The 23608-nt window shown below is 43.2% G+C and overlaps 1 protein-coding gene across 1 annotated transcript; it reads left to right on the top strand.

Annotated features, from left to right (window-relative positions):
- The first annotated feature begins 1035 nt into the window (after positions 1–1035).
- Positions 1036–12101, top strand: PRSS35 (serine protease 35). Its single transcript, XM_030490826.1, has 2 exons — positions 1036–1132; positions 6921–12101. Exon 2 carries the CDS (start codon positions 6940–6942, stop codon positions 8179–8181), a length of 1242 nt encoding a protein of 413 aa, XP_030346686.1. The 5' UTR covers positions 1036–1132; positions 6921–6939; the 3' UTR covers positions 8182–12101.
- Positions 12102–23608: the final 11507 nt, after the last annotated feature.

Below are 23608 nucleotides of genomic sequence, written 5' to 3'. Positions count from 1 at the left end.
GTGAGTCAAGTTTTCAGCAGCTGAGCTCATTGAAACTATTCAGGTTAAACACTTGTAGAAGTGCTTAATGAACGAGCTTTCCACATCACACATCTCTGTAGCAGCGGAAAGCTTTGAGGAGGACCTCGTGGTAGTGCAAGAGGCTGATCCAGAGAGCAGAGACCAGCACCCACAGCATTCTCCCTTGGGAGGGGGAACAAAAGGGACACCAAGGGAAGGGGAAGGCAGAAATAGGGGCGTGAAGAGTGATGAGAAAAGGAGGGAGGCGCTTCTCATCTGGCTTCTGAGGTCCTGAGGAGCGGGGCTGGGGAGGTGAAGGGCACTCCAAGGGGCACGGGGCCCAGGAGATCCCTGAGGACCACAGCATCCCTGAAGAGAGGGTGCCAGGAGGGCCCCTGAGGAGCGGGATGCTCCAAAGAAGCGTGGCCAGAAGAGTCCCTGAGTAGCACAACATCCCAAACGAGCGGGGCCGGGGCAGCGGGAAGCTGGACTGCCGCTGATGGCCACTGTAAGAGAGGAGCGGGCAGGCCGGGTTAACGCTACTCCCCGCAGCCGCAAGCCCCATCCCGGCCCGAGGAGCCTCCCGTGGAGCCGGCAGAGCCGCTCCCCGCTCTTCCCCAGGAGCCCTACGGCGGGTCAGGTCAGGGCGGAGCGGGGTCGTGCCCGGCAGCCCGGCCCCGCGCAGGTGGCGCGGTGCGGCGCCCTGCCCCGCCGCCATTCCCCCGGGGACGGGGTCCCTCCGCCTCCCCGCTCGTCCCCGCCTCTCCCGGCCCGTCCCAGCGCCGGTCACCCCGGCTCTCCGCCCGGCGCCGAGAGTGAGCCACTCTCGGGGCGATGCGCCTCCCCGCCTCGCAGGCAGAGCCCCTTCTTGCCTTCCCATCCTAGGAGACACCGGGAACTGCCTCCGCTCCCCTCAGCCCTCCCCCTCTCGCCCTCCTTCTTCTCAGCTCCTTTTTCTTTCCCCCCCCCCCCTTTTTCCATCCCCTCCCCCGCCTGGGAAGACCTGGCCGCTTCCCCCGCCCCGTCCTCAGTAGCCGCGGGCTCTGGACGGCGGGCGGCACGGAGCGGAGCGGGAAGCCTGCGCCCCGGGGCTGTGTCTGCCTTCCCCTCCGATCGTCCTGCGGGGTGCCAGGTATGAAAGAAACTTTTCCCGACGCCGGTCGCGGGGGGAGAGTCTGCCCCGGGAGACCTGGTCGGGGCAGCGCTGGGTGGGTAGGCTGGGAGCTGAGGCCGGGGCTGTGGCTGAGGGGGCTGCCCGGGGTCGGGGACCGGACAGCCCGAGGTAACGTCCGTAAAGGTGAACTTCTTTCGCTAAGTCGTTCTTCCTACACGGGTAGTTTTAAAAAATGAAGAGGCTGCGCGATGTCAGTAGCTTGGGCTTGGCAGCTGAAGGGTTTTGTTTAAAGCTCCTGCCTCTTTAGCCTGATAGATGCATTTTTGATAGGACTAAAACGTGACAAGTTTCTTTACCCTTCCCTCCCATTTGCATTATTATTCGAAGCTGATTTCACCAGACGGCTAAAGGGACGGAAGCAAGGGGCATATTTATTGAGTTTTCAGGGATTTGCCTGTGCTGTGTCTTTCGCGGGGAGCAGGCAAGGAGTCTCTTCACCCTTCAAAACAATCTCTCCTTTAATTCTGATTCATCCCCTCAGTATTCGCGCTACCATCACCGCGCTCTTCTGGAACTGACACTAATTTCATCCAGATTGGTCACTGCTGGAAGCAGATTTATCTTGGAATGGCAGATAAAAAAATTGTGCCAGGGTATTTAACTTGCAGGCTCTGGAGAAAGGGAACCCCTCTGGATCAAACGCGGAAAATCAGAGCCTCCCGAGGAAAGCAGGACCAGGGCATGGCTAACGAGCTGTAGAGATAAAAGCCTTCCTCTCCAAACCCGCGGCTAACCCCTGGCCTTTAACATGCTAATGCATAGGAGCGGCCGGCAGAAGCGGGGCGGCCAGTAGAAAAGCGGCCATCCCAGCAAACCCCCCGTCCCTTCCATTCATCCTGCTGCGTCCCGGCCGGTGCCCACCCGCACCCGCCCAGGGATCCACTGCCCGGGGCCGCTCCAGATGGGCAGGGCTCGACCCCCAGAGCCGCTTAGCGGCGGAGCAGCGGCCGGGACGCGATCTCGCTTCTCTGTCTCCCCTCGACCCGGAGGAGCGGGAGAAGCGGCAGGCGGCGGCAGGGCTGGGAGGAGCGGGGGCTGCGGCGGGGCCGGCCCGGGACGGGAGACAGGGGGCGGCAGGCGGAGGGTGCGGCCGGGCCGGCCGCTGTCCGGGCGCGCCACCCCGCGGCCGCGGCGGGGTCGGCGGGACCCGGGAACCCGCCGGAGGTGAAGCCTCGGTCCCCTTGCCATCATCCCCCTTTCCTTGTTTCTTCCTGCGTGTGCGATCTCAGAAACGAGCTGTCACGCCTGCCATCTAAAATCAGTTCTTCCTATGCCAACTGAAGGCGCTGAAATTCTGTAAGAGTCAGGAGTCGCAGGGGGGTTTTCTCCGTAAGTCAGAGTGGAGGACGAGGTCTGTGTACTAACACACAGGGCGAGCACACCCGGAGGAGCGAAGGGGGCAGTGGCGGATAAGGTTAGGATGATGGTTTCTTCCAAAGGAGCGTGAGATTTCCAAAATTTGTTCTCTGTTTTGCTTTGTCAGAGTAGAGCTGTGAATTCCAGCTTTCGGGCCATTTCAAGAATAAGGCCAAAAGCAGTTAATGGAGCTGGTTAGTGTAACAGCCTTTAATATTTTATGGTCTGAAAATTGCATTTAAAGTTATGAAAGCTTAGTTTGAAATGTGCTGACTTTCCTACAGTAAGAAGGAATCCCCAGAGCAGAGGCTACAGCGAACAGATCAAGATAAAATGCTTCCAGGCAGCTGGAGACAACTTTTCTTCTGTCTGAGCTACGCTGACATGCAAATTAATTCTGGGGTAGTCTGAAGAGAAAGGTATTCAAGTTCTGCTTGACCACAAGCCTTCCCCTGAGCATTTGAGATGCATTTCACTGGAGTAAGATAGGTTATACTGAAAAAATATTTGAAGGATATCCTGCAAAATTAGGACATGGGTAAGTTTTGTCCTGTGAATACAGAAAGATGTGTGATGTTGGAAGCAAGAAGTGAGAAGGCCTTTTAGTTGCATGCATATGCCTGGCAGCTGGAATGCCACCAAACAGGGAGTCCTCACTGTTACCAGCTGGGTTTGGATACTGAAGGAAGAATGTCAACATTTTCATGGAGCTGAGGATCTCTCTCTCACTTTCTATTTTCCATCTTCTGTCTTCTCTGAAGCAGTTCATCCTACTGTAAAGACAGAGCTGGCTAAAGGCTTCTAATTACTGTAAGCCAACCCAAAATTTGCATGGGAAATGAGTAAAGGAAAGGAGAAGGCAGAGCAGCTTTGGATTTGGAGGAAGAGTGGAGAACAGCATGGCAGAAAGTGTGAGCAACATGTTGAGGGTTTTTTCTTGCATTCAGCTTGTAGCCTTCTCAGGGCTCTTTCCTCTGGAGGCTGTATGCTCTCTCCCCTTATCTCACCCTGCAAAAGTGTCTTTGCAGCTGTCTACACATTTCCATCCCCATCTTCTGGCAAGAAGAACCGCTGTGTTCGCCTCTTGCTGGCAACTTGTACGGGACCATGGCAGCCACTTGCATTGCCTGTGCTTGAAGTTGGCCTTATTTAAACAGTAGAGATCAGGTTAGTAAACAGAGCTAAAGTGCACAGCTGTAAATGACATTGCTGCCTAGTAGGACCACTGCTCTGGTTTGTAATGAGAATTACCATTTTTATCAAGTTCCTCAGCTTGGACTTCTTCCAGCTCTGCTGAATTGTAGTTAGTTCATTATGAGTAACAAGTGGTTCATTATAAATTATGAAAATCTTGGCTTCCAAGAGTGCCTTTGTAAGTAGTGAGCACTTGAGTATAGTATTTCAAATGGGAGGCTCCAATGCATCTACAGAGGGTTCTGTATTTTGGGGTTTTTTTTTTCTTTCTAAGAAGGGGTGGAAGGGAGCTATAGTACTCCACACATTTGCTTGCAGAAAGGCTCTCTATAAAGCAATGTTAGTTATGGGTCCTACTGGGAAGTCTTCAGCCTTGCAGTGGAATGTCATCAACCCAGACATCTCCAAGAGTTTCTATATGAACTAGCAGTTAGTGAGTGAACTTTCCTTAGGGCTCACAAAATTCAGCTACAGAGGAATATCAAATACCCAGACCATGAGGAAGGGCTAGAAAGGGAGGAGTATTCTAGGAAAGAATGTAGAAAAGGCATTCTTGAACCTGACAGAAGAACTGGGTTTCTTAATACCTTGTATCTGTTCAGTGGCCATATTAGAGCAAAGCAAATTAAAACCAGCTTTTCTGCATTAATATCACATTATTTGTCATCAAACCATAATAGTTTGTGACAGGCTGAATATAAAAGAAAGCTGATGCTTCCTCATACAACATGTAGTTAAGCTGTGAATTCCTTGACGCAGAACATTGTGGGTACAAAATTTTGTATGGGTTCAAGGAAAAACTAGGCAACTATGGAAGAGAAAGCCACTGTGGTTTCCTCACACTACAGAAACTACCTCTGTTTTAAAGTCCATGAGGTATAACTGGTTGTAAGCTAAGATCCTATGATGGAGGAGGGACATACATGGTTGCCCTATTCTTGTGCTCTACCCTAGGCATCCACATTTGGCCAGTGTCAGAAATGGGATTTTAGGAGAAGTGGACATTTGGTCAGAAATTTTGTATATAAAAAATAATGTATAAATATGTGTGTTTCTGCTATACCAGTAATCTGGACTGATGCTCAGCTCGTGTTCCTTTGCTAAATCTTGCACCTGGGATGACTGTGCTCTGCTTCCAAAACTTTCCGATATCTTTTAGTATGACTGCATACACCCCAGAGCTTAGGTCTGTGAGTCACTATAATCTCCAGATGTCTTATGAAAGCCCACACATCTCCAAAACCTGAGTTAGCTACTTTAAAGGGTGGGCAGCTTTATACTGTGTTGTAAAATGTTGTTTATGTATATCCTAGTAAGTAAACTCTGGGTCAAAGCTGGTGTTCTGTGCTGGTGAAGGTGAAAAGCATCAAAATCTATGCTAAAAAACCCCCTCCCTCTGAATTTGGCATCAGAAATAACAAGCTGTGTTTGAACCATAGTGCTTAGCTAGCTAAAAAGTGATCATTATTACTTCTCATAGGCAAGAACGGTGTCTACATGGTAAAGATGCCTCAAAATTATATGAGTCATTGGTCCATTATTCAGCTTTTAAAGTGGCGTTATTGCTTCTTTTTCCATGTTGCACTCCCCTCTGTTTTTCATGCTAGATCTTTAGCTAGCTTGTAAGGCTGTTTCACTGGTTAGCAGTACTCACTCTAAACTAAACTCAAGAAAAGGAAAGTGGTTATCTTTGCCCTGGTTTACACTGCAATTACAATGTAAACCAGAAAGCTTAACCACATGCATATCCTTGAATTGCTTGGCTTTAAAAGTTTAATCATAGGCTCTTTCTTCCTGCACGGCTGAGGTTTCCATGTAATTGGAGTGAAGGATATGAGAATGGAGTACAACTTTCCCAATGGCAGCAGCCAGTAGTTGATTAATGCCACTGACATCAGTGCTGCCAAAGGACAAAAATGGTCTTTTCAGTAATGTTTTGAGCTCAGAATCAAGACTCCTGCGTTCAGTTTCTGGCACTGCCACAGACTTCTAACAATTTTACATTATTTCTGCATATTTCCCAACTACAGATGGGAATAATACTGCTTTTTGTCTTTCCCATTTGAAGTATTAACTCTTTGTGTGGTGCATCACCCCATGCAGGTGGGGCTTTCCACATGTGACCATAAGGCACAGATGACACAGCTCCTGCAGCCTTTGTGGCATCCTGCAGCAAAAAGGCGTGTGATGAGTCAGCAGGCTTGTCCCTCCTACTTAGCTGGGCTTTCCTGCATGTATATAACCAGGATACTCCTCTAGACCAGCAAACTTCTTTTCTCACTCATCTGCCCCCTCCACCTTGGAGTTTGAAATTCTCTGACATCCTGAGAGAGATTGAGATACCCATGTATAGTAAATGAATGAAGTTTTAGTGACCGTGGAGCACAGGGAGATACAACATAGCATCTGCAGGAGACCCATGCCTTTCTGAGCAGAAGAAGCTAAAAGCATCTAAAATGGGACTTGCCACCTTGTTTAGGTACCCAAATTGATCACAACCAGATGACATCATAAACTTTGACAGTGGAAAGGAGATCTTTCTAAGTTGGTTCTTTGGGAGAGCAATTAGTAAAGTGCCATTTTCCATAGCAGGCAGCTTCACAGGTCTTAGCTGGGTGGGTAATGAAGAACTGTTGGTGACTTAGGTCACTTAAAGCTGCTACTTTTTGGCCATTACATAAAAGAGCACTATTGATCTGGTTTCATAAGGGTTCCTAAGTCTCATGGGTGTAGTCTGTCCACCTCTGCCTGAATCCCAACTTTCGAATGTGTCCTTTGAATACATTGGTGGTTTTCAACCATGTTCTACCTACAACCTGTAGCTATAGAGAAGAGAAGCAGAAGCATAAAACATAGTTGCATTCCTATGGGATAAATAAAACCAGGGTGCTGTACAGAGTGGAATGACCCAGACTACTGCCCCACTGAGGGAAAAGCAGGTAAAAGTCAGCTGTTTCCAGCTTTCGGTAGGTAGCTCAGCATGGATGCTGGCTGGCTCATCTGCGCTTATCCTGCTAGAGGCCATGGGAAGCATCAGAAGTAATACAGGGAATATCGGAGGCATTTCCATTCTGAGCAGTGTTAAATTCTGTTCCACTGATGTCAGTGTTAATATTGCATGATTGTACTTTTAAGATACTAAGATAAGTCTGTATATTTCCAAAATGTGTTTTCAAATCTCTCTTTCTTGTTTTAGAAAAAGAAAGGTAGATAAAATGGAGCACATGTTACTGCTATTCATATTTTTCATACCTATATTGGGTCTCACTAGTGGAACAGAAACTGAACAAGATTTTACTTGGCACTTAAAGAAGATTCCCCAGATTGTGAGCGAAAGAACTTTCTCCCTCGAGAGCCCTAAATTCGAAGCAAAAACCAGCTTGGAGCTGAACAGTGTATGTGGAATTGAATGTCAAAGAAAATTGCCAGTGCCAAGCTTGTCTGACTTGAAGGACCTCTTATCCTATGAGACTGTTTTTGAAAATGGCACACGGACCCTGACTGAAGTGAATGTCCTCGGACTAGTGCTTGACCCAGCTGGAAACACCACCACACGAAGGTCTTCGAGAAAGAAGAGGCAGATCTATGGAACGGACAGTAGATTCAGCATCTATGACAAGCGGTTTATGACCAACTTTCCGTTCAACACAGCTGTGAAGATCTCCACTGGCTGCAGTGGTGTTCTCATTTCCCCCAAGCATGTGCTAACAGCTGCCCACTGTCTGCACGATGGCAAGGATTATGTTAAGGGCAGCAAAAGACTGAGGGTGGGCCTGATGAAGACAAAATCCAGAGGCGATGGCGGGAAACGCAAAGGTGCTAGGAGAAGCAGGAGAGAAGTTTCTGCAACCCAAGAAGATCCCGAAGTTGCCACAGAGCTAAGGCGACAATCCAAAGGTGGTGGGAGAAAGCAGAGGAGATCTAGGAGGAAGCAGGGGACCTCAGACAGCATGCCTTCCTTTCAGTGGACCAGGGTGAAGAGTACCCACATCCCTAAAGGCTGGTTTAAGGGTGTTTCTGGGGATGTTGCCTTGGATTATGATTACGCTGTTCTTGAGCTCAAGCGCCCCCACAAAAGAAAATACATGGAGCTGGGAATCAGCCCAACGATCAAAATGATGCCTGGAAGCATGATCCACTTCTCAGGTTTTGACAATGATCGATCTGGGCATCTGGTCTATAGATTTTGTAGCATTTCTGATGAGTCCAATGATCTCTTTTATCAGTACTGTGATGCTGAGCCTGGCTCCACCGGATCTGGCATCTATCTCCGCCTTAAGGAACCAAACAAAAAGAAGTGGAAACGCAAGATTATCGCTGTTTACTCAGGCCATCAGTGGGTGGACGTCGATGGTGAACAGCAGGATTACAACGTAGCAGTAAGAATTACTCCTCTCAAATATGCCCAAATTTGCTTCTGGATACATGGGAGTGAGAAGAATTGCACGCAAGGCTGAAGAGAGCTGAACCTGACTCACTAGCACCCGTATTACCACAGAGTGAAAGTCTGCTCCAGCAGTTACTGGAAGAACATCACTCCATGTCAAGATGTTTTTGAACTCAACGCTCACAAGTAATGTTATGGTGACTTGAGGAATGCTGAATTGCTGGGGGATGGGTAGAATTGTCAAACAAAATATTTCTAATTGTAATCAACCCTAGATATGCACTTAAAATCCCAAATTGTATTTATGTTTGCAATTCTGATAAATTGCAATTATTCACATCAGAAAAAAAATTACTACACCTGTTTTGGGTTTTTTTTCCCCCAAAGAGAAGGATTGAAATATCTCAAACTGGTGCTATTAAACAATATCTATTTTTCCAATGGATTTGCTTTTCTCAGGGTTCTGTTCCAATTCTTCGAATGCAAGCTGTACATACAGCACATTACGATACATGCAGAATGATCCAGAGAACTGCATGAGACCAAGACATTATTTTGGCATTTTCTTAAAGACCATAGCTCCATGTTGAGAAGCAGCAGTCTAGTTCATGCTTGTTTGTTTGGAAAACTTCATCCTCTGGTTGCTGCAGGAACAATTCCATGGAAATCCCAAATTTCTGTAGCTGAGGGTTGGACCTTAAAGAGAAGTTTCACTTCATTGCTCAGTAAAAACAGTGACAAGAAATTAATGAACATAGAAGTTTCCATGTTTGGAAGAAGAAGAAAAAATGTCAGGACATAATTTAATGCCTTTAAATCTCCTTTTAGAAGCTATAGAAGTCTTAAGCACATGCATTTACATTCCAATTAGAATTTGGAAAGCTGTAGGTTTAGTTTCTAGTCAAATGTTTAGCTTTAACACTGGGAGAAGTCACTGACTTCTGAAGTGGCTATTTGACAATCATTTAGAGCTCCAGAGGCAATATATTTTTTGGGTGCTAATCATTTTTGCAGTTTTTATAAAATACTTTTATAAGAGTTCAGCTTCATAGATAGGATAGTATGTGTTAGACTGGGAGTTAGAAAGCAGTGTTTTAGTGTTTGCAAAATGGGTAGTTTTAATCGTGTCATATTCAGACTTCACCTCAACATGAGTTATAAAGTTGAACTAAAAATTTCTCCCAGCTAAGTTATATGACCTTCTGAATGGTAGAAGAACTATCCTGTACATTATAACAGATATCTTGTTAGGTAGCAACAGCAGTAGTTAGCAAATAATTTGGTTCAATATGTTTTCTGAACCATATATTTAATGAAAACACAAAGTGAGCTTGACTTTCGCACACCTTTAAACACAAATCACCTTTTTAGAAATTGTTTTGATTGCTACAGAAGTCTGTATCTTTTATTTTATATCAAGACTTTGAAGTACACAAGATTGTTATGGTGTGACAATCTAATAATATAAAATACTGTGTATTTCTGATAATATCTTTTGGGTTTCAATGCTTTTAAGATTATTCACCTCCACAAGATTTCAATTTTTTGATCATAAGTTTATGCTGACCAAAATGCATTTTCTTCCTGTGCGGAAGGAAAAATATAACAAGATTTTAAAATACTATTTGTTTGTTGGTATCTTTAAAATATGCTTGTAATGGTTTTTGATGAAATAATATAATTTTTAATAATCCACTATTTTGTAGGTGATTGAAAGTATAAAGCCTGATACTTTGAACATTCAGGCAACTTTGTCATATTATTGCCAAAGCATAAAAATTTAAGACCTGCTTCCATACCATAACTCTAACCATATTTTATTAATTGGAAGAGATCTCACTTTAAAAGAAGCTATTTCTTTTAAAGTAAGCCTTTAGAGGGAACATTAACTCTTCTTTTCTTTTTTTAAATAATTTTGTGTGATTGCAGAAAACTAATAATAATTTTTAAAGTTTAGAAATTAACGTCTAAGATTTTAAGATTAATTATTTTTATTGTTGTTATCTCTATTAAGACATATGGCTTCACTGACAGTAATTTTAAATCACCTCAGTCCAGTATTTAATACTTTTGCTCTATGCAACAGACCTACAATATTCTTTAATTGGCTCTGTAATGTTTTTAAGTGCCTTCTTCCATAGTCACTGTGACAAATAAGGTACCACATTGTTAATCCAATATGAGTCAACCTAGGTCCATGGATTTTGTTACATTGTTGATTTGGGTCCAAAACTGATAAGGTAGCTTAGTAAATTCTTTGTTTTGGTGGGTCTTATTTGGACGTACTCCTTAGGAGCAGAAATATAATTTTCTTTATTAGTTTGGGAATCAGGGACAAGATAAGAATGAAAAATGTTGATGTCAGCTTTCAAATTGTCTTATAATAATCATACATGGTAAATACCTCAGACACAACCTGAAGTTCTCATACCAGGCTGACAACAAATGTTTGTCCTCAGAGGATAAATATTAGATGCTCAGTGCCTCATTTCATTAAAGAGGCTGGCCAGAGCAACATAAAAAATAATCAGACTATATCTGTATTCAAGCCTTTGTGTCTGAATGCACATGCACAAACGCAGGCAAATACATGGGCTTGTAGAGCATGTGCTGTTTTGACTGCGTCAGTGCCGTCAGGCAAGGGGATGCAGGCACAAGAAGACATGGACAAAATGTTATTCCTGTTGTATCTACATACCCAGCAACATTTCAGTCTGCTATCTGGCCTAACAGAGAAGGAAATGTTTTATGGAAGCATTGTGACTGATTACTACAGGGATTTCTGAAGTAGTTCATAAATCAAGTACTTACACAGAACCCCAGGAAGTCAATGTCTGTGTGGAGTTCTTGGTACCAGACAATGCAAATGGGACAAGAATATCTGAGCCATGATCATCTCAGATTTCCCTAAAAAACCTGCAATCTGTGTCTAGTTATCAATGAGAAAATACAAGGAGGGGCTATTCTTAGCAGATCAGATCTGCTGTTGTCTAGGATACCAGTATCAAAGCTTGGTTCCCAGACCAGAAGGGGACAGAGTGCTTGTGATGTTTCCCCAAAGGATTTTTCCCTCTTTCAATTACCAGCCTATACGTTGTTGTTTTCATCAGTACTAATGCTTTTCCATAAGAGTTGCTTTAGTAGATCTTTAACTCTTTTTCTGGCTTTAGTTAAAAAGAAACTCAGTCAAATCCCTTTTCTGCTAGGGGTCTACTGGCAACTTGCAAAGTTAACCAGTAAATTTCTCCTGGGCCAAAGATAAACCTCATGTACAAACTGTTAATACGCCCAGACCAGCTTCTGGAAGGCATTTGTGCATGCATTGGCTTCGGTGCTCTGAGACATATGATGGAAGTCATATCTGCAATGTGAAAAATTAAGCCGAAGCTTGTGTTATCTTAATAAAAGGAAAATACAATGTCAGGTAGCAAAATTATTTCTGTTATACAAGGTATAAAGTACCCGGTGCTTTAAAAGCTGCTTAAAGAAACTCCTTGACTCAGTTTATAATTTACCATCAAAATTTTTCAGATTTATGAGCCTTTATGGAGTATGAATCAGCACAGATTATGGCTTAAATAAAAAAATATTTCCTCTACATGTGGAGGAGAGGAGCAGCTGGGGAGTTCCTCCTGTTCTGCTGATAAGGGATGACCTGGCAGCAGACAGGAATTAATACAGAAAGAGCGAGCAAGAGAAGTAGGTGGTACCGAAGACTAGGAAAATGGAGGTGGTATGCAAAGGATAAAAAAAGTGTGGAAAGTAGCAGATTAAATGGCTGTGAGGTAGCAGAGGGACCTATTGTAAGGAAGAGTGGGCAGCTGGTAAAGGCCTAACAGCATAAATTAAGATGTAAAAATTGCAAGTTACATGAACAATCTCATTTTGCTGTTAAAGATGAGGCTGTTCTTCCCAACCAACAGCACCAAGGAAAGAGCTGTGAGAGGCTCAGGTTCTTGCAGGCACCACTAGAAGGCAGGGGGTTTGACCGTAATCTACAGTCACTGCCCAAAATCATAGGATTATGCTTGTGCTTCGCCAGGGTCCTTGGGAAGCAACAGATCCATGTCCTGGCCAAAAGGCTTGGCAGCATGAACCTCCCAGCACACTGGGTCACCAAGAGTGTAGTGAGTGAAGGGAGTTTCTTTCACTTGAAAGTTTCTCAAACCTGACATTTTATTGGGATTCCCGTAAAGGCTGTTCCCCATGAGGAAAACAAACAAACACACAAGCCACAAAACCCCACAAACCAATCATCCAAAAAATTTCAGACTTAGAGCATTTAAATGTTAGCTCCATTTTATGCATGTACCTACAAATTCTAGCCAATAAATTTCTCCAATACCTTCACCTTCTGTTTGTGTTTGGTATCTTTGTAGAAATTTTATCAACTGCTTCTTATTTTAGAGCGTGGAATACTGCGGATACTTCCATCTACAAATTCCTGGATTAAAGAATGAATGACAGGGAAAAAAGAACCAAAAAAAGAGTATTGTTAAATTGAAAGCTTAAAATTGCATACTAATCTCAAAGGATTTGGAAGTATATTTGAGCCCCTGTTGCACCAGCCTTTTGCTCCGAGTGTGAGAAAGCATTAGGCTAAAATGCTCCAGAGGTAGCTTTGGTGATTCTTTAATGTTCCTAACTTTCTAAAGACTGACAGCAAACTTCAAAAAATGTGGTTTTATAATATTTTTAACTGCACAAAACCGTCAACTTATTTGGGAAAATGAATGCAATCCTTTGCTATATTGAAATATTATACGATGCACATACTATGTCAATATATATTTTCTGGTTTTCTTTTCCTCTGTCATGATGTAGTTTGTTAGCTATGGCGGTGTTACACAAACTCCATTCTGTAAATGCTTGTAATAGCCTATCAGTGAATCATCTGGGATGTGGTCTTACAAGATATTAATGTCTCTTTAAATTTGGTCTGGGAAAAAAACTCCCTGTCTACTCCTGTCTTCAAGATAATTACTCCATGAGCAAATTTGATGAGTGAAAATAAAATTGTTTCAGCAAGGAAATGACTCACAGTCTATGCCACAACTTATTAATTCTGCAATAAGTAATTAGTTCTGTTTCTGCTTTTAGCTATTGTATTTTCTACCCCAGAGAGCTGTTGAACCAGGCCAAATTAGAAGTTTGGAAAATACTATAATCTAGGTTCTCAGCATTATCTTAACTCTGTGCCCTTGAAACTGGTGCTGATTTGATCACTGACAGTAAAAAGGAGGGACTTTTGGAGAGAACAAGAGCTGCTGGAAATATTTAATGGGAAGTTTAGAAATTATTATAGCAGTGATTAACAGTGTGTCTAATACAAGCGATACTTAACAGGGGTCTGGCAAGGGCTTCCCCGCCAACTCTGGTGATCTTTTCATAGGGGAGGAGTAAGGGCCACAGAGGAATAAATAGGATCGACAGCTTTGTCACCTGGACCAAAGTCCATTTGGGGCTGGTAACAGCATCGAAATCTTTTCATTGCTGGAGTCTATTTTTTGCCACCTTTTGGGAGAATGTCTGGTGCCTGAGAAATGTTTCTCAGTCCGGATCCAGGAAACACAGAGACCTGGGAGTGACAGCTGTGTCCTCTGCAGGCTACATCATACAAGCCACTGGCAGGGATGTGGTTGCTCTGATAGAAAATACATTCCAAGATGTGCTTTGGGTCTCACTTTCCCATGGGCCCTGGGGGACTTGGACCGGCATCCTATCCAAACATCTCATCAGCACGAAAATGTCCCAATACCGTCCAGTTCCTTGTGCAGGTATTTTCCTGTCACACTTCCAGTTCCCTTCATCTTTAACAAATGCTCAAAAGGCCATCACCAAATAACAGCAACCCAATTCCACCAAAGAAGTGGCATCTTAAGCCAGTTATTATGCAGGTATTCCTGATGAACTGTTAATTCCTCCTGCTTGGAATATGTCTCGTGGCTTACCTTTCAGCTGTTATTGCTAAGAAAAAAGATCATATATACTGGAAAAGCTACACAAATATTTTACAGAGATTGCACCTCTTGGCAATTATGTACACACCATAGTTACTGCAGTTGCTATGGCTCTATTTCTTTTCCATGTGAAAGAGTTTGAAAACATGGGACAAAAATAAGTTGGGCTGGTTTTCAGACAAATTACTCAGCTGCCCTTTGGCTGCAGTTACAGCATTCTCCCACCCCTCCCCTCCAGTCTAATTTCCAACTTTATGGATTAAATGCTGGTTTCATCTTTGCTAAATCAAAGACAAAAGCAGCTAGGAGACAGCACATGGCAAAGGACCCTTTCTGGCCGTACCTCTCTGTGGGCATTTTGAAGCAGGGCAGGCCCCAGAGGGAGAAGAGGACAAGAGAAGGCAAAGGTGAAGACCGTTATCAACAGCAAAAATGCACAGTGCCTTACTGAATGGAAGAAAACATGATTTCTGTTTTTCCTACAGTGAAAGGCAACCCCAGTTTTTTAAACTCCTTTGACTTCTTGCCTTCTCTTGGATGATTAACTCATCAGCTAAATATTGTTGGCTCTTGGACAGGAACGAACCAACCTGTTCAGTGCTGGGGATACAACATGCTCTCAAATACCAGCAGGGGCTTCCCCGCACCCAACACACACAGACAGCAGAATGCTAAGTTATCCCAAGGGGATTTAGTAGTAATACGAAGGAAAAAAAAAATAATTTAAAAAGTAATCTCTAAGACAAGCACCATCTTTTTATTTAAGTAAACCAGGGATATTTCCAAAAATATGTATGCATAAAGGCAACAGAGACTTTATAGATACGTGTGGCACATGGGTTTTTCTGCCACACTCATTTGTGCAAGACATGGATGCGTTCCAGAGCTGTGGTGAGTTACGTGGTGAAAGAACAACCAGTTGCTGGTTATCTAGCCCACCATCTCCCCACAGGGACAGAGATTTATTGCACTACCAAACTTGCACTGCTTACTGTGAGTTTGGGCTCAGACCTGGTCTTCTTAAATGATGGGCATGAACAGAAGTTTCCAAGCATTTTGCCACTGACATTTTAAGTTTTTCTACATTTTGCTGTATGTATCCATGGAGGATGTATGAAGTCAGTTTTAATAATGGTGGGTTGAAACAGTAAACTCCAGTAACCAAACACTGCATCACATTCCTTTCATTTACAATGCTGAATCTTAGAGGGAAACTTGACCCATCACATATTACATGTGTTAACTTGTTCTAGAGCATTATACACTAGACATTTATGATCTGTAACCAGATGTTTGTGGTTTTTTTCTTTTAGAAATAAATAGATAAGAAGCCAATACTCAAAAGGGAAAGTAGCTTTGACAATTTTCAATTTAGATATGATACTTTATTGCTTTTAAATTAACCTGTTACAACAGTAACGTGATCAAGTAATGCTGCTTATACGATTGACATGCTTGAGTCCTTCACTTCTTGCTTATTGATTTTTTCTTTACTGGTTGGGACTAAATAAAATCAGGCACCTGTGCAATGACCAATGTGAGATTAATTTTCTGTCCATGCTGTCAAAACAGTGGACACAAGCTTATAAAAAAAAAATAATACAGCTGCCACTAATTATATTTTATTACCTTTAAACTAGTAGAGAATTGTCTTTAGGGGCTTATGACTTTGGAAGCAGTTTTTGCTCAGTTATTTTGATGTACAAATCCATGGTACTCCACACACACAGGAGGGGCAGCTTTAAACTCATCTTCAGATTGAAGGCTCCACAAAGATTGCATTCGCTGTCTCCAGCTACCACCATAAAAGAAATGGCTTAAAGGAAATGCAGCCAGCGGGGGCGGGGGGGGTGGGGGGCAGACTCCTCCTCCTAATATCCCCATCACTGATGTAGAGGGTCAGACATCCCTTGTCCTGTGAATCTCATACCATGCCTTTCCCATCACATAGCACACACTCCCACCCCATCCCGTCCCATCCAATCCCATTCCCTCCAGGAAAGGAAGCACCTGGACTGAACAGTTCAGTGCCAGCCATGGCCCCAGCCTGGAGCTGCACCAGTGGAAGTGCTTCCTGTAGGGCTCACCTTAGCTCCCCTTGCTCTAACCTCTCCTTCAGTGCCTTGGTTGACCAGAGCATCTTCACAGTCCCACTGTGCCCATGCTTCATTGGGGTCCTGCCCTTTGGAGCAAGACTGGTCTCTCTCTCTGTACTTCAGCTATTTTTAGTGTGCTGTTTGTTTGCAACTTCATCTCATGCTTCCCTGCCTGTCTTAGGTTCTCTCTGTTGCTAATTCCACTTTTAAATTTTTTTAATTGTATCTGCTTTGAGGTTTCACCTCATTTTCTACTTAAACACCTAACATTAAATTAGATAAATAATGCCCCACCACTGGTGCTACACAGTGAGGAAGCTGGCTTTCTGTCCAAGAGAAACCACTTCAAAGTGCTATTAAGGTAACACCTGCAAACAAAAAACTAAGGCAAAATCACTGTAAGCAAACCAGTGTTCACAGCTCCAAAACAATGCATCACATCTGCAGCCAGCCTTGGGAAATGCTTTCACAAGCTCTGAGTCAGTGTTAACACAGGGTGCCAGCTGAAGGAGCAATCTTGTGACGTCCCTTACAAAATAGCTCTGGGCTGCTCTGACAGTTCCTCAGGCTGCAGATGCTGACTGAAGGAGAGGTCACAGGCACTAGACCCCAGCAGCAAGCACAGAGTTTAATCTCCTAGGCACATCATACTCTCCAGGGGAAGCTTTACTTAATTCCACTGATTTAACTGACTGCAAAAAAAACAATAATTTGAAGCTATTAATCAAATTATACTAACTGGTCTGTAAACGGCTCCCATAGTCTCGCAAGATCCACTGGAATAAGTTTCAAATGAAAAGCCAATGATCCCTGGCAGGGAGATGTGCCTGTGAGGGAGCCACATCTGCGCAGCATCTGGAGAAATTCAGCAGGGACCTTCTTGGTAGCCGGCTGTGGGTGAGGTTTATCACACCAGTTATTTAAGCCTGCTGCCAAGGCCATGTCTTGTTGCAGCAGCACAGCCTTCTAGGGCTAATCCAGGCGCTAAGCTTGGAAAAGAAAAGCTATAGATGTTGCAGATAGCGATTCCGCAGCATTTCCTCACATATCATTTGCAAAAGAGAACATCACAACTCTGCAGAAGGGGTAAAGCCTTCATATTCCAGTATGTACAGTGAAGAGCACCTGCCTTTTTTCACCCTCAATACCATTAAACAGCATAAATTAAAACCACTCAGAATATTGGAATGAACTTAGGAAACTCCATGCTTCATTATATCCCTATAGCAGCCCTTTTCATAATGTCTCAGGTGGAGCCAGGGCTGTAAGTGCAGCCTGTTTGCTGAGCCCATGCTGGCCCTCGTGTGCTTGTCTCTTGCCACATCACTCAGAGCCCACATACAGTGCCAAAATTAGACAATCCTGGACAGAGGCGTGCGGTCACGTACTTTTCCAGGCCACAAAGCAGCTTTTATTTCCTTGGCAAAGGCTAAGCTTCAAGGCGAGTATTTTTAGACACACAAAAAGTCACATTTCCAGACCTAGAGGCCAGTTCTCTCCCCCTTGTTTGAAAGCAAAATTCTGTAAATTTTGAGGCTCGTCTGGCAATGTCACCATGGAACCAAGCACATCCTGGTAGAAACATGATAAAGATACAGCTCAGAGATACAAGATTGGTAGGAAACAAGGTTATTTATGAAGCAGATAGTTGCTGAAATAACTGCAAGATTCACTTCCATTCCTAAAAAGAAGACCTGACATGGTTTTCTTCTACTACCTATTGACGAAGTGCATAGAACGAAAATTTTAAAGCAGTCAGGTTTTCTGGGGAGTTGTTTTGTTTTGTTGTTATTTTAGTGGGATGCCAATGTCATCCTCCTTTCAGCAGAGGATTTTTTTGGCAGCTCCACTCACTACAGAATTAGGGGTTCAGCAGGTAGTAGCTCCCATTGGTGATGATGATCAACCTTCTACTGCAGAGAGTGTCTTTTGGCAGATATCTAAACAACATTCAGAGATTATGGCCATTAAGACCCACAAAACTTGCCATGACAGCAGAGCAGTTCAGACTTGTGTCATGGCCTGATCACAGCTGGTAGCTGTATTCTGCTCCTCCATATCGCTCCTTACACATTCACAGCATGTGAACATGGTGCAGCTAACATGGAAAAGAAACCTGTGCTCTGGATCTGTTAATGCTACCACCATTCTTATTCAAGAGACACCTAAAACTCTCCCTTCTGCTATTTCCAGCTACATTCATGAGGAGATTCCCCCAGTTGGACACATTCATCACTCTGCAAGCAAGGACCCTGCTGCTGACCCCCACCTGCACAGTGTGTCGTTACACACCAAATGTGCTGGGGTGCTTTTGTATCAAAGTGCTTTTGTATCAACCTCAAACTTGTAACCCAAATAAACTGCTGATATACCAGCACTGTTCTGGCAAAAAACAGCTAGGGTTACCAAACAAGGTATTTTATGTTTTCCAATCTGTACATAGCAGCTGTGTTACAAAGAACTTTCAGTTGCAGATTTCAGAGACCCTGCTGAAAATTGGATACCTAGTGTATGATGTGTACATGTATGCATATATATAAACATATATAGGGGTGTATATATATATGCATATACATATGTATGGTAGGTTGGTGAATACACTCTACTTATATGTAGCTATGTACTGTATAGACATAGTAGTATGATTGTAAATGGGATACTTACATAGCAACTGAAGAGAAGCTAATGATACAGTCACAGCGGCTGGACCCTGAATTTATGCCCACATACTGCACTGTCTCCTCCTTCACCCCTCCATGACCTGCAGCTGCTTCTTGTTTTTGTCTCTTCTGCCCGGCCCCGGCACAAGCTGCATGTGGGAGAAACAGAATTTGAGGACCCTGTATTCAAAGGGCTGAGGGAGGATGGACAGTCCCATCTCCTGCCGTCTCTGCCATGTGCTGAATTCTCCCAGGACAACTCCCTGTGCACAAAGATGTCCAACTACCTGAAAAGCAGGCTGTGGAGAGACATTCAGCCCACAGCCTCCCTCCTTGTCCTCCCCAAATCTATTCCCTTGCTGAAAAGATTTAGCAGTGCACTGAGTCTTATTAGTGTCACAAAGAGCCAATGCTCAATACTGAAATTATTTAAACTGCTAAATTTTTTCCTTTGAAACTTACTTCCTCTAAAAACTTTTATTCCTGTTATTCTCTTTTTTTCCCCAAATGGCTACCCACTGTGCACAAATGTGCGCTGAAGGGAAATTGCTTAAACCACAGCTTTTCAGAAGGGCTTTAAAGTGCATAGAGGAGCATAGGCTGACGATGGCCCAGTCATGTAATTCTGTGGGGAAAGTGCAGATGCCATGCTTGGATCTGTTACTGGAAGCCTGCCTCACAAGCCCTGAGACATGGTATTTCTGCTACATACAGCACAGGCGTGCCTTCAGTCCGCTGCTGTGTCCTGTTTTGGATGCCGCACTTCATACGAGCATGGGCCAGTTGAAGAGAGAACAGAGAAAATGAAGATTGATCAGATATCTACAAAACTTGACTGGCAAGGATGGATTGAAGACAGAAGGCATAAGACAGAAGAATGACCATGGCAACTGTCCAAATACCATCTCTGCTGCTGCAAAGAACAAAAGGAGTTCCCCATGGACAGAAGAAATAACAGTTCAATGAGCAGCGAAAGGAATCAGGTAATACAGTAACAGGAACCTTCTCAGAGTGAAGGTGGTGATGTCCTGCACTGGTATTTGGGAAGGCTGCTTTGTGGTGGAGGTCTTTGAGAAAAATCTGTTGGGAATTATACAATTTTGGCTTTAGAGCAGGGGAATAGAATGGATGGCTCTCTATTTTCTGTGATTTCTATCTTATGATCCTGCCCAGCAGTCTTAAAGTGGAAACTTCACATGCTCTGAATGCATTGCCTTTGCAGTGGAGTGCAGCAAGCTGCATTGGTCTTGTTTATCTGTAGCAGAGAGCCAAATTTTAAGTGAAGCAGTGTGCATAGTTATACTGAACTTTCATATTGCCAATAAAATGCTTTGGCCAAGAGAAAAATATTATATTTCACACGAGACTCTGTTCCAGTACATCATAGATTGAATCAGCTTAGCTTTTCAATTTGGCTAGGGGAAAATGATTTCATTTTAGTTGCATCTCTCCTCCATCTCTGACAGATCTATCAAAATACTGGACTTATCAGCTAAAGTTTCCAGCCACTGTAAGTTCAGTCTCAAATGGCAAAGCCTGCTGGAAGCTGAGCTGTACAGCTAGAAAAAGAATATTCTGTAAGCCTGCCAGCTAATTTAAGGGCCATTAAATAGAAGAAGCACATCCACAACCAACTGCACTGTCAACAGTTGACACATGAGACCAGCTACTTAATTTCCAGACAACCACTTGCAATACTACATTGTTAGAAAGTGTTTTACTTAAAAGGTAAGGCCTCTTCCTGTGAGGGTCCCAAAAGAGCAAAGACAACACTGTGGATTTGAAATGGGGGCTTTTCCTTCCTAACAAGAGAAAGTGTCCATGGGATATAGCCTGGCGTAGGTATCACTGCAGCTCCCAAGGCTTGCAATTATTTTCTAGTTCTTCGTTCCTCTAAAGATTGCTTTTGAATGAAATATAGATGATTTGCCCATTTCTCCATATATGGTTCTCCTCTAAAGAGAGATGGAGGTTGTAAGGGATACATTAGCACATTCTTTGAGGTATTTCTAAAAGCTGTTAAAAGCACAAACAACCCAAATCCAGCCATCAACATCTGCTGGCAAAATAAAAATAAAAAAAAGAGTTGTCTGAAAAATCCACAAGCCAGGCTAAATGGAGGAGTGGGATTAGAGTCAATCCTGATGATCAGTCATGAAGCCAAACATCAAAAGAAGCAAAATATTTTAACAGATATATAAGATACTTTATTACAATAAACGTTTGCCAGGATCCTGAAACTCTGGAAACAAAAGACTGCATTTTGGGTGGACAGAACAGTGTAACACTTTTCTAAATTACATTTAACTGTACTGATTACATATGTATGTACCACAACCTAATGATACATCTTACTAGCCATCAAGAATATAATTTGTCAGGCTGTATTTTAAAATCTTCAGAGATAAAGACTTCACTCAGAAACCATGAAGTGCACTCCTTCTGGATAACTGAAGAGAACAGGTACTGGAGAAACCAGAAAAGCTTAAGCAAACATGGGAATGAGTATTAGCTGTCCTCCAATAACATGATTATAGAGCTGTTCAGGGGAAATACATTGACTTAGTAGTAACTCAGACTAAAAAGTGTGTGGAGCATCACAGAATTAGACACACATGTTAGTTTTATAATTACCTCTTACAATCCTAAACAATAGCTGAGCATTTAAATAGAAAATCTGCTTATTGTCACTATGTAATTTATTCACATTACTATGAATAAGAATAGTATCTTTTGTATGGTCTCTGTCAATAAATGGAATCAACTCAATTTAGTCTGTACAAGAACTATGATAACAAGAAGGCAATATCTTGGATTTTAAAATATAAAGGGAAGTTTTAGAGAAAAAAAGGTAAATTAATTATTAGACAAATAATTAGGCTAATTTAATTTCACATAGGTTTAAGATGATGCTTAAAAACAGCCCATGCACAAAACCAGAACTGTTGGATGGTGTGTATGTAATTGGAGTTTATGGAGCTTTTGTGTCAATTAAAAATTAGCTACAGTGTAGTGAATGCTGCCTTGCCTCTCTCCCTGTCTGCGTCTGGACCATGCATTAGAGAGTAAAACATTTTAGCCATCCTATAGGCATCATAGGCAGTCAAATATTTTGAGAAAGAAGCAGACTTCCAGCGTGACTTGCCTTGGATCCAGGAGCTCTATAAGCAAATTCTGCATAACCAGATTTTCAATAAAGCATGATGAAGTAAGCAGCTAGATTTCCATCAATCCCATTTCTGAAATGAGAGCACTGTATTGAGCTATGGGAAAGTGTTTCAGTCACACTGCTGCAAAGGTTGGCAGGAAGAAACACAAAGTGAACTGCAATGCTGGGGGCACAGGACACAGGCAGCAAGGCAAAGTCTCTAGCTGCCTGCGAATTTATATATATATTTAATTGCATATTTTTATTTGTATATTTGATATATATTTAAAATCACGACAGCTTGTGTCCCGCGAAGTGCGGGGCTGAGCAAGGCCCAGTGTGTTTTTTCATCCCTGAGCAGCAGGGATGTCAATGAGATACCATTATGATGGGGTAGAAGTGAGCTGAGAAGTGGTTATTTCAATACACTGCTGGAAACATCTTCTTCCAAGCACAAAGGGAATGGTGTGCTCTATCCCAAAGGTGTGCCCACAGAAATACCTCCTACAATTCGGTTCTCCTATAAAAGTGGAAAGACCGAAATCTCCCAAGTGGCTGAAGCCCTGTCAACAACAGAAGATACTTTGTGCACAGGTTCATTAATCAGTAGATTCAAAGATGCTCTAATACCTAAGCCATAATTTGTATAATAAGTTAAGTGTACAGTAAACTGGTCTCAATACTAATTTCCCCCCATTTCTTCCTTTGCTGATCTACTAAACTTGTTTTTTTCCATATTTCAAAAGAGAAATGATCTGTTCTCCTCCTTGATTCTTTGAAATACAGCAAAATGTCAAGGTTTTGAAACTGCTCTTTCAGTTGGCTAAAGCCAGTGTAGGATGCTTCCAGCAAGAAAGAATCACTAAAAAGCCTATTGATTGATCAACCCAGATCAACAGGGTATAATTATAGACACATCATAGATACATAAAGCATAGTCTTATGATTAACTTTAGAATTTAACTTGTCCTACTCTTGCACTTGAGTAGTGTTTAAAAAAAAAAAATCCCCTTTATTTATACACAGACACACTCAAGAGTATGAAATACTGGTACTTTTAAAGCCTGGGGCCTGCTTGCACCTGTACCTTGCTCTTGTGCACAAAATCTGTTTGCTGACATTTAATACCCAAGCTGCAGGCCTGCAGCAACTTACAGGGGTGAAAGCATGGAGCTGCCTGGTCCCTGACATCACTCTGTACCTGCACTGCTCCACCTCCTACCCCCTCCCTCAATTACAGATAACCTGTGGCCCCAAGAACATGCCATCTATCCGCTCCACCATTCCCCAGTACATCCATCCTAACCCCCCTCTCCTTCCCTTCCTTTGTGGAATACTATCCCCACTCCCACACAGGTGGCTTCTTTCCAGGACTGAGTGGGCAAAAGGACAGGCAAGGACTATGGGAAGGAACAACCTAACGTTCTTAAGAGGGCAGGGAAGGATTCCTCCTACCCTTTGTGACAGAGGTCTCACCAGCCTCTGCATAGTTATCATTGATAACAACCAACCTGCCTCCAACTACCAGTTTAACTCTGAAAGATTGACTCTGCTTTCCCTCTCATACGAGATCACACCTCCTCAGATCTTTGCATCTTTACATTAGCTTCATGTGGCATGTATCTTCAACGTA

This window comes from Strigops habroptila, chromosome 6, assembly GCF_004027225.2.
Source record: "Strigops habroptila isolate Jane chromosome 6, bStrHab1.2.pri, whole genome shotgun sequence".
Classification (NCBI taxonomy): Eukaryota; Metazoa; Chordata; class Aves; order Psittaciformes; family Psittacidae; genus Strigops; species Strigops habroptila.
The sequence above is the reverse complement of the archived record's forward strand: the minus strand, read 5'-3'. Positions and strand labels throughout refer to the sequence as shown.

Excerpts from the sequence above, each read along its gene's own strand:
- PRSS35 (XM_030490826.1), top strand. The coding sequence starts at position 6,940 with ATGGAGCACATGTTACTGCTATTCATATTTTTCATACCTATATTGGGT.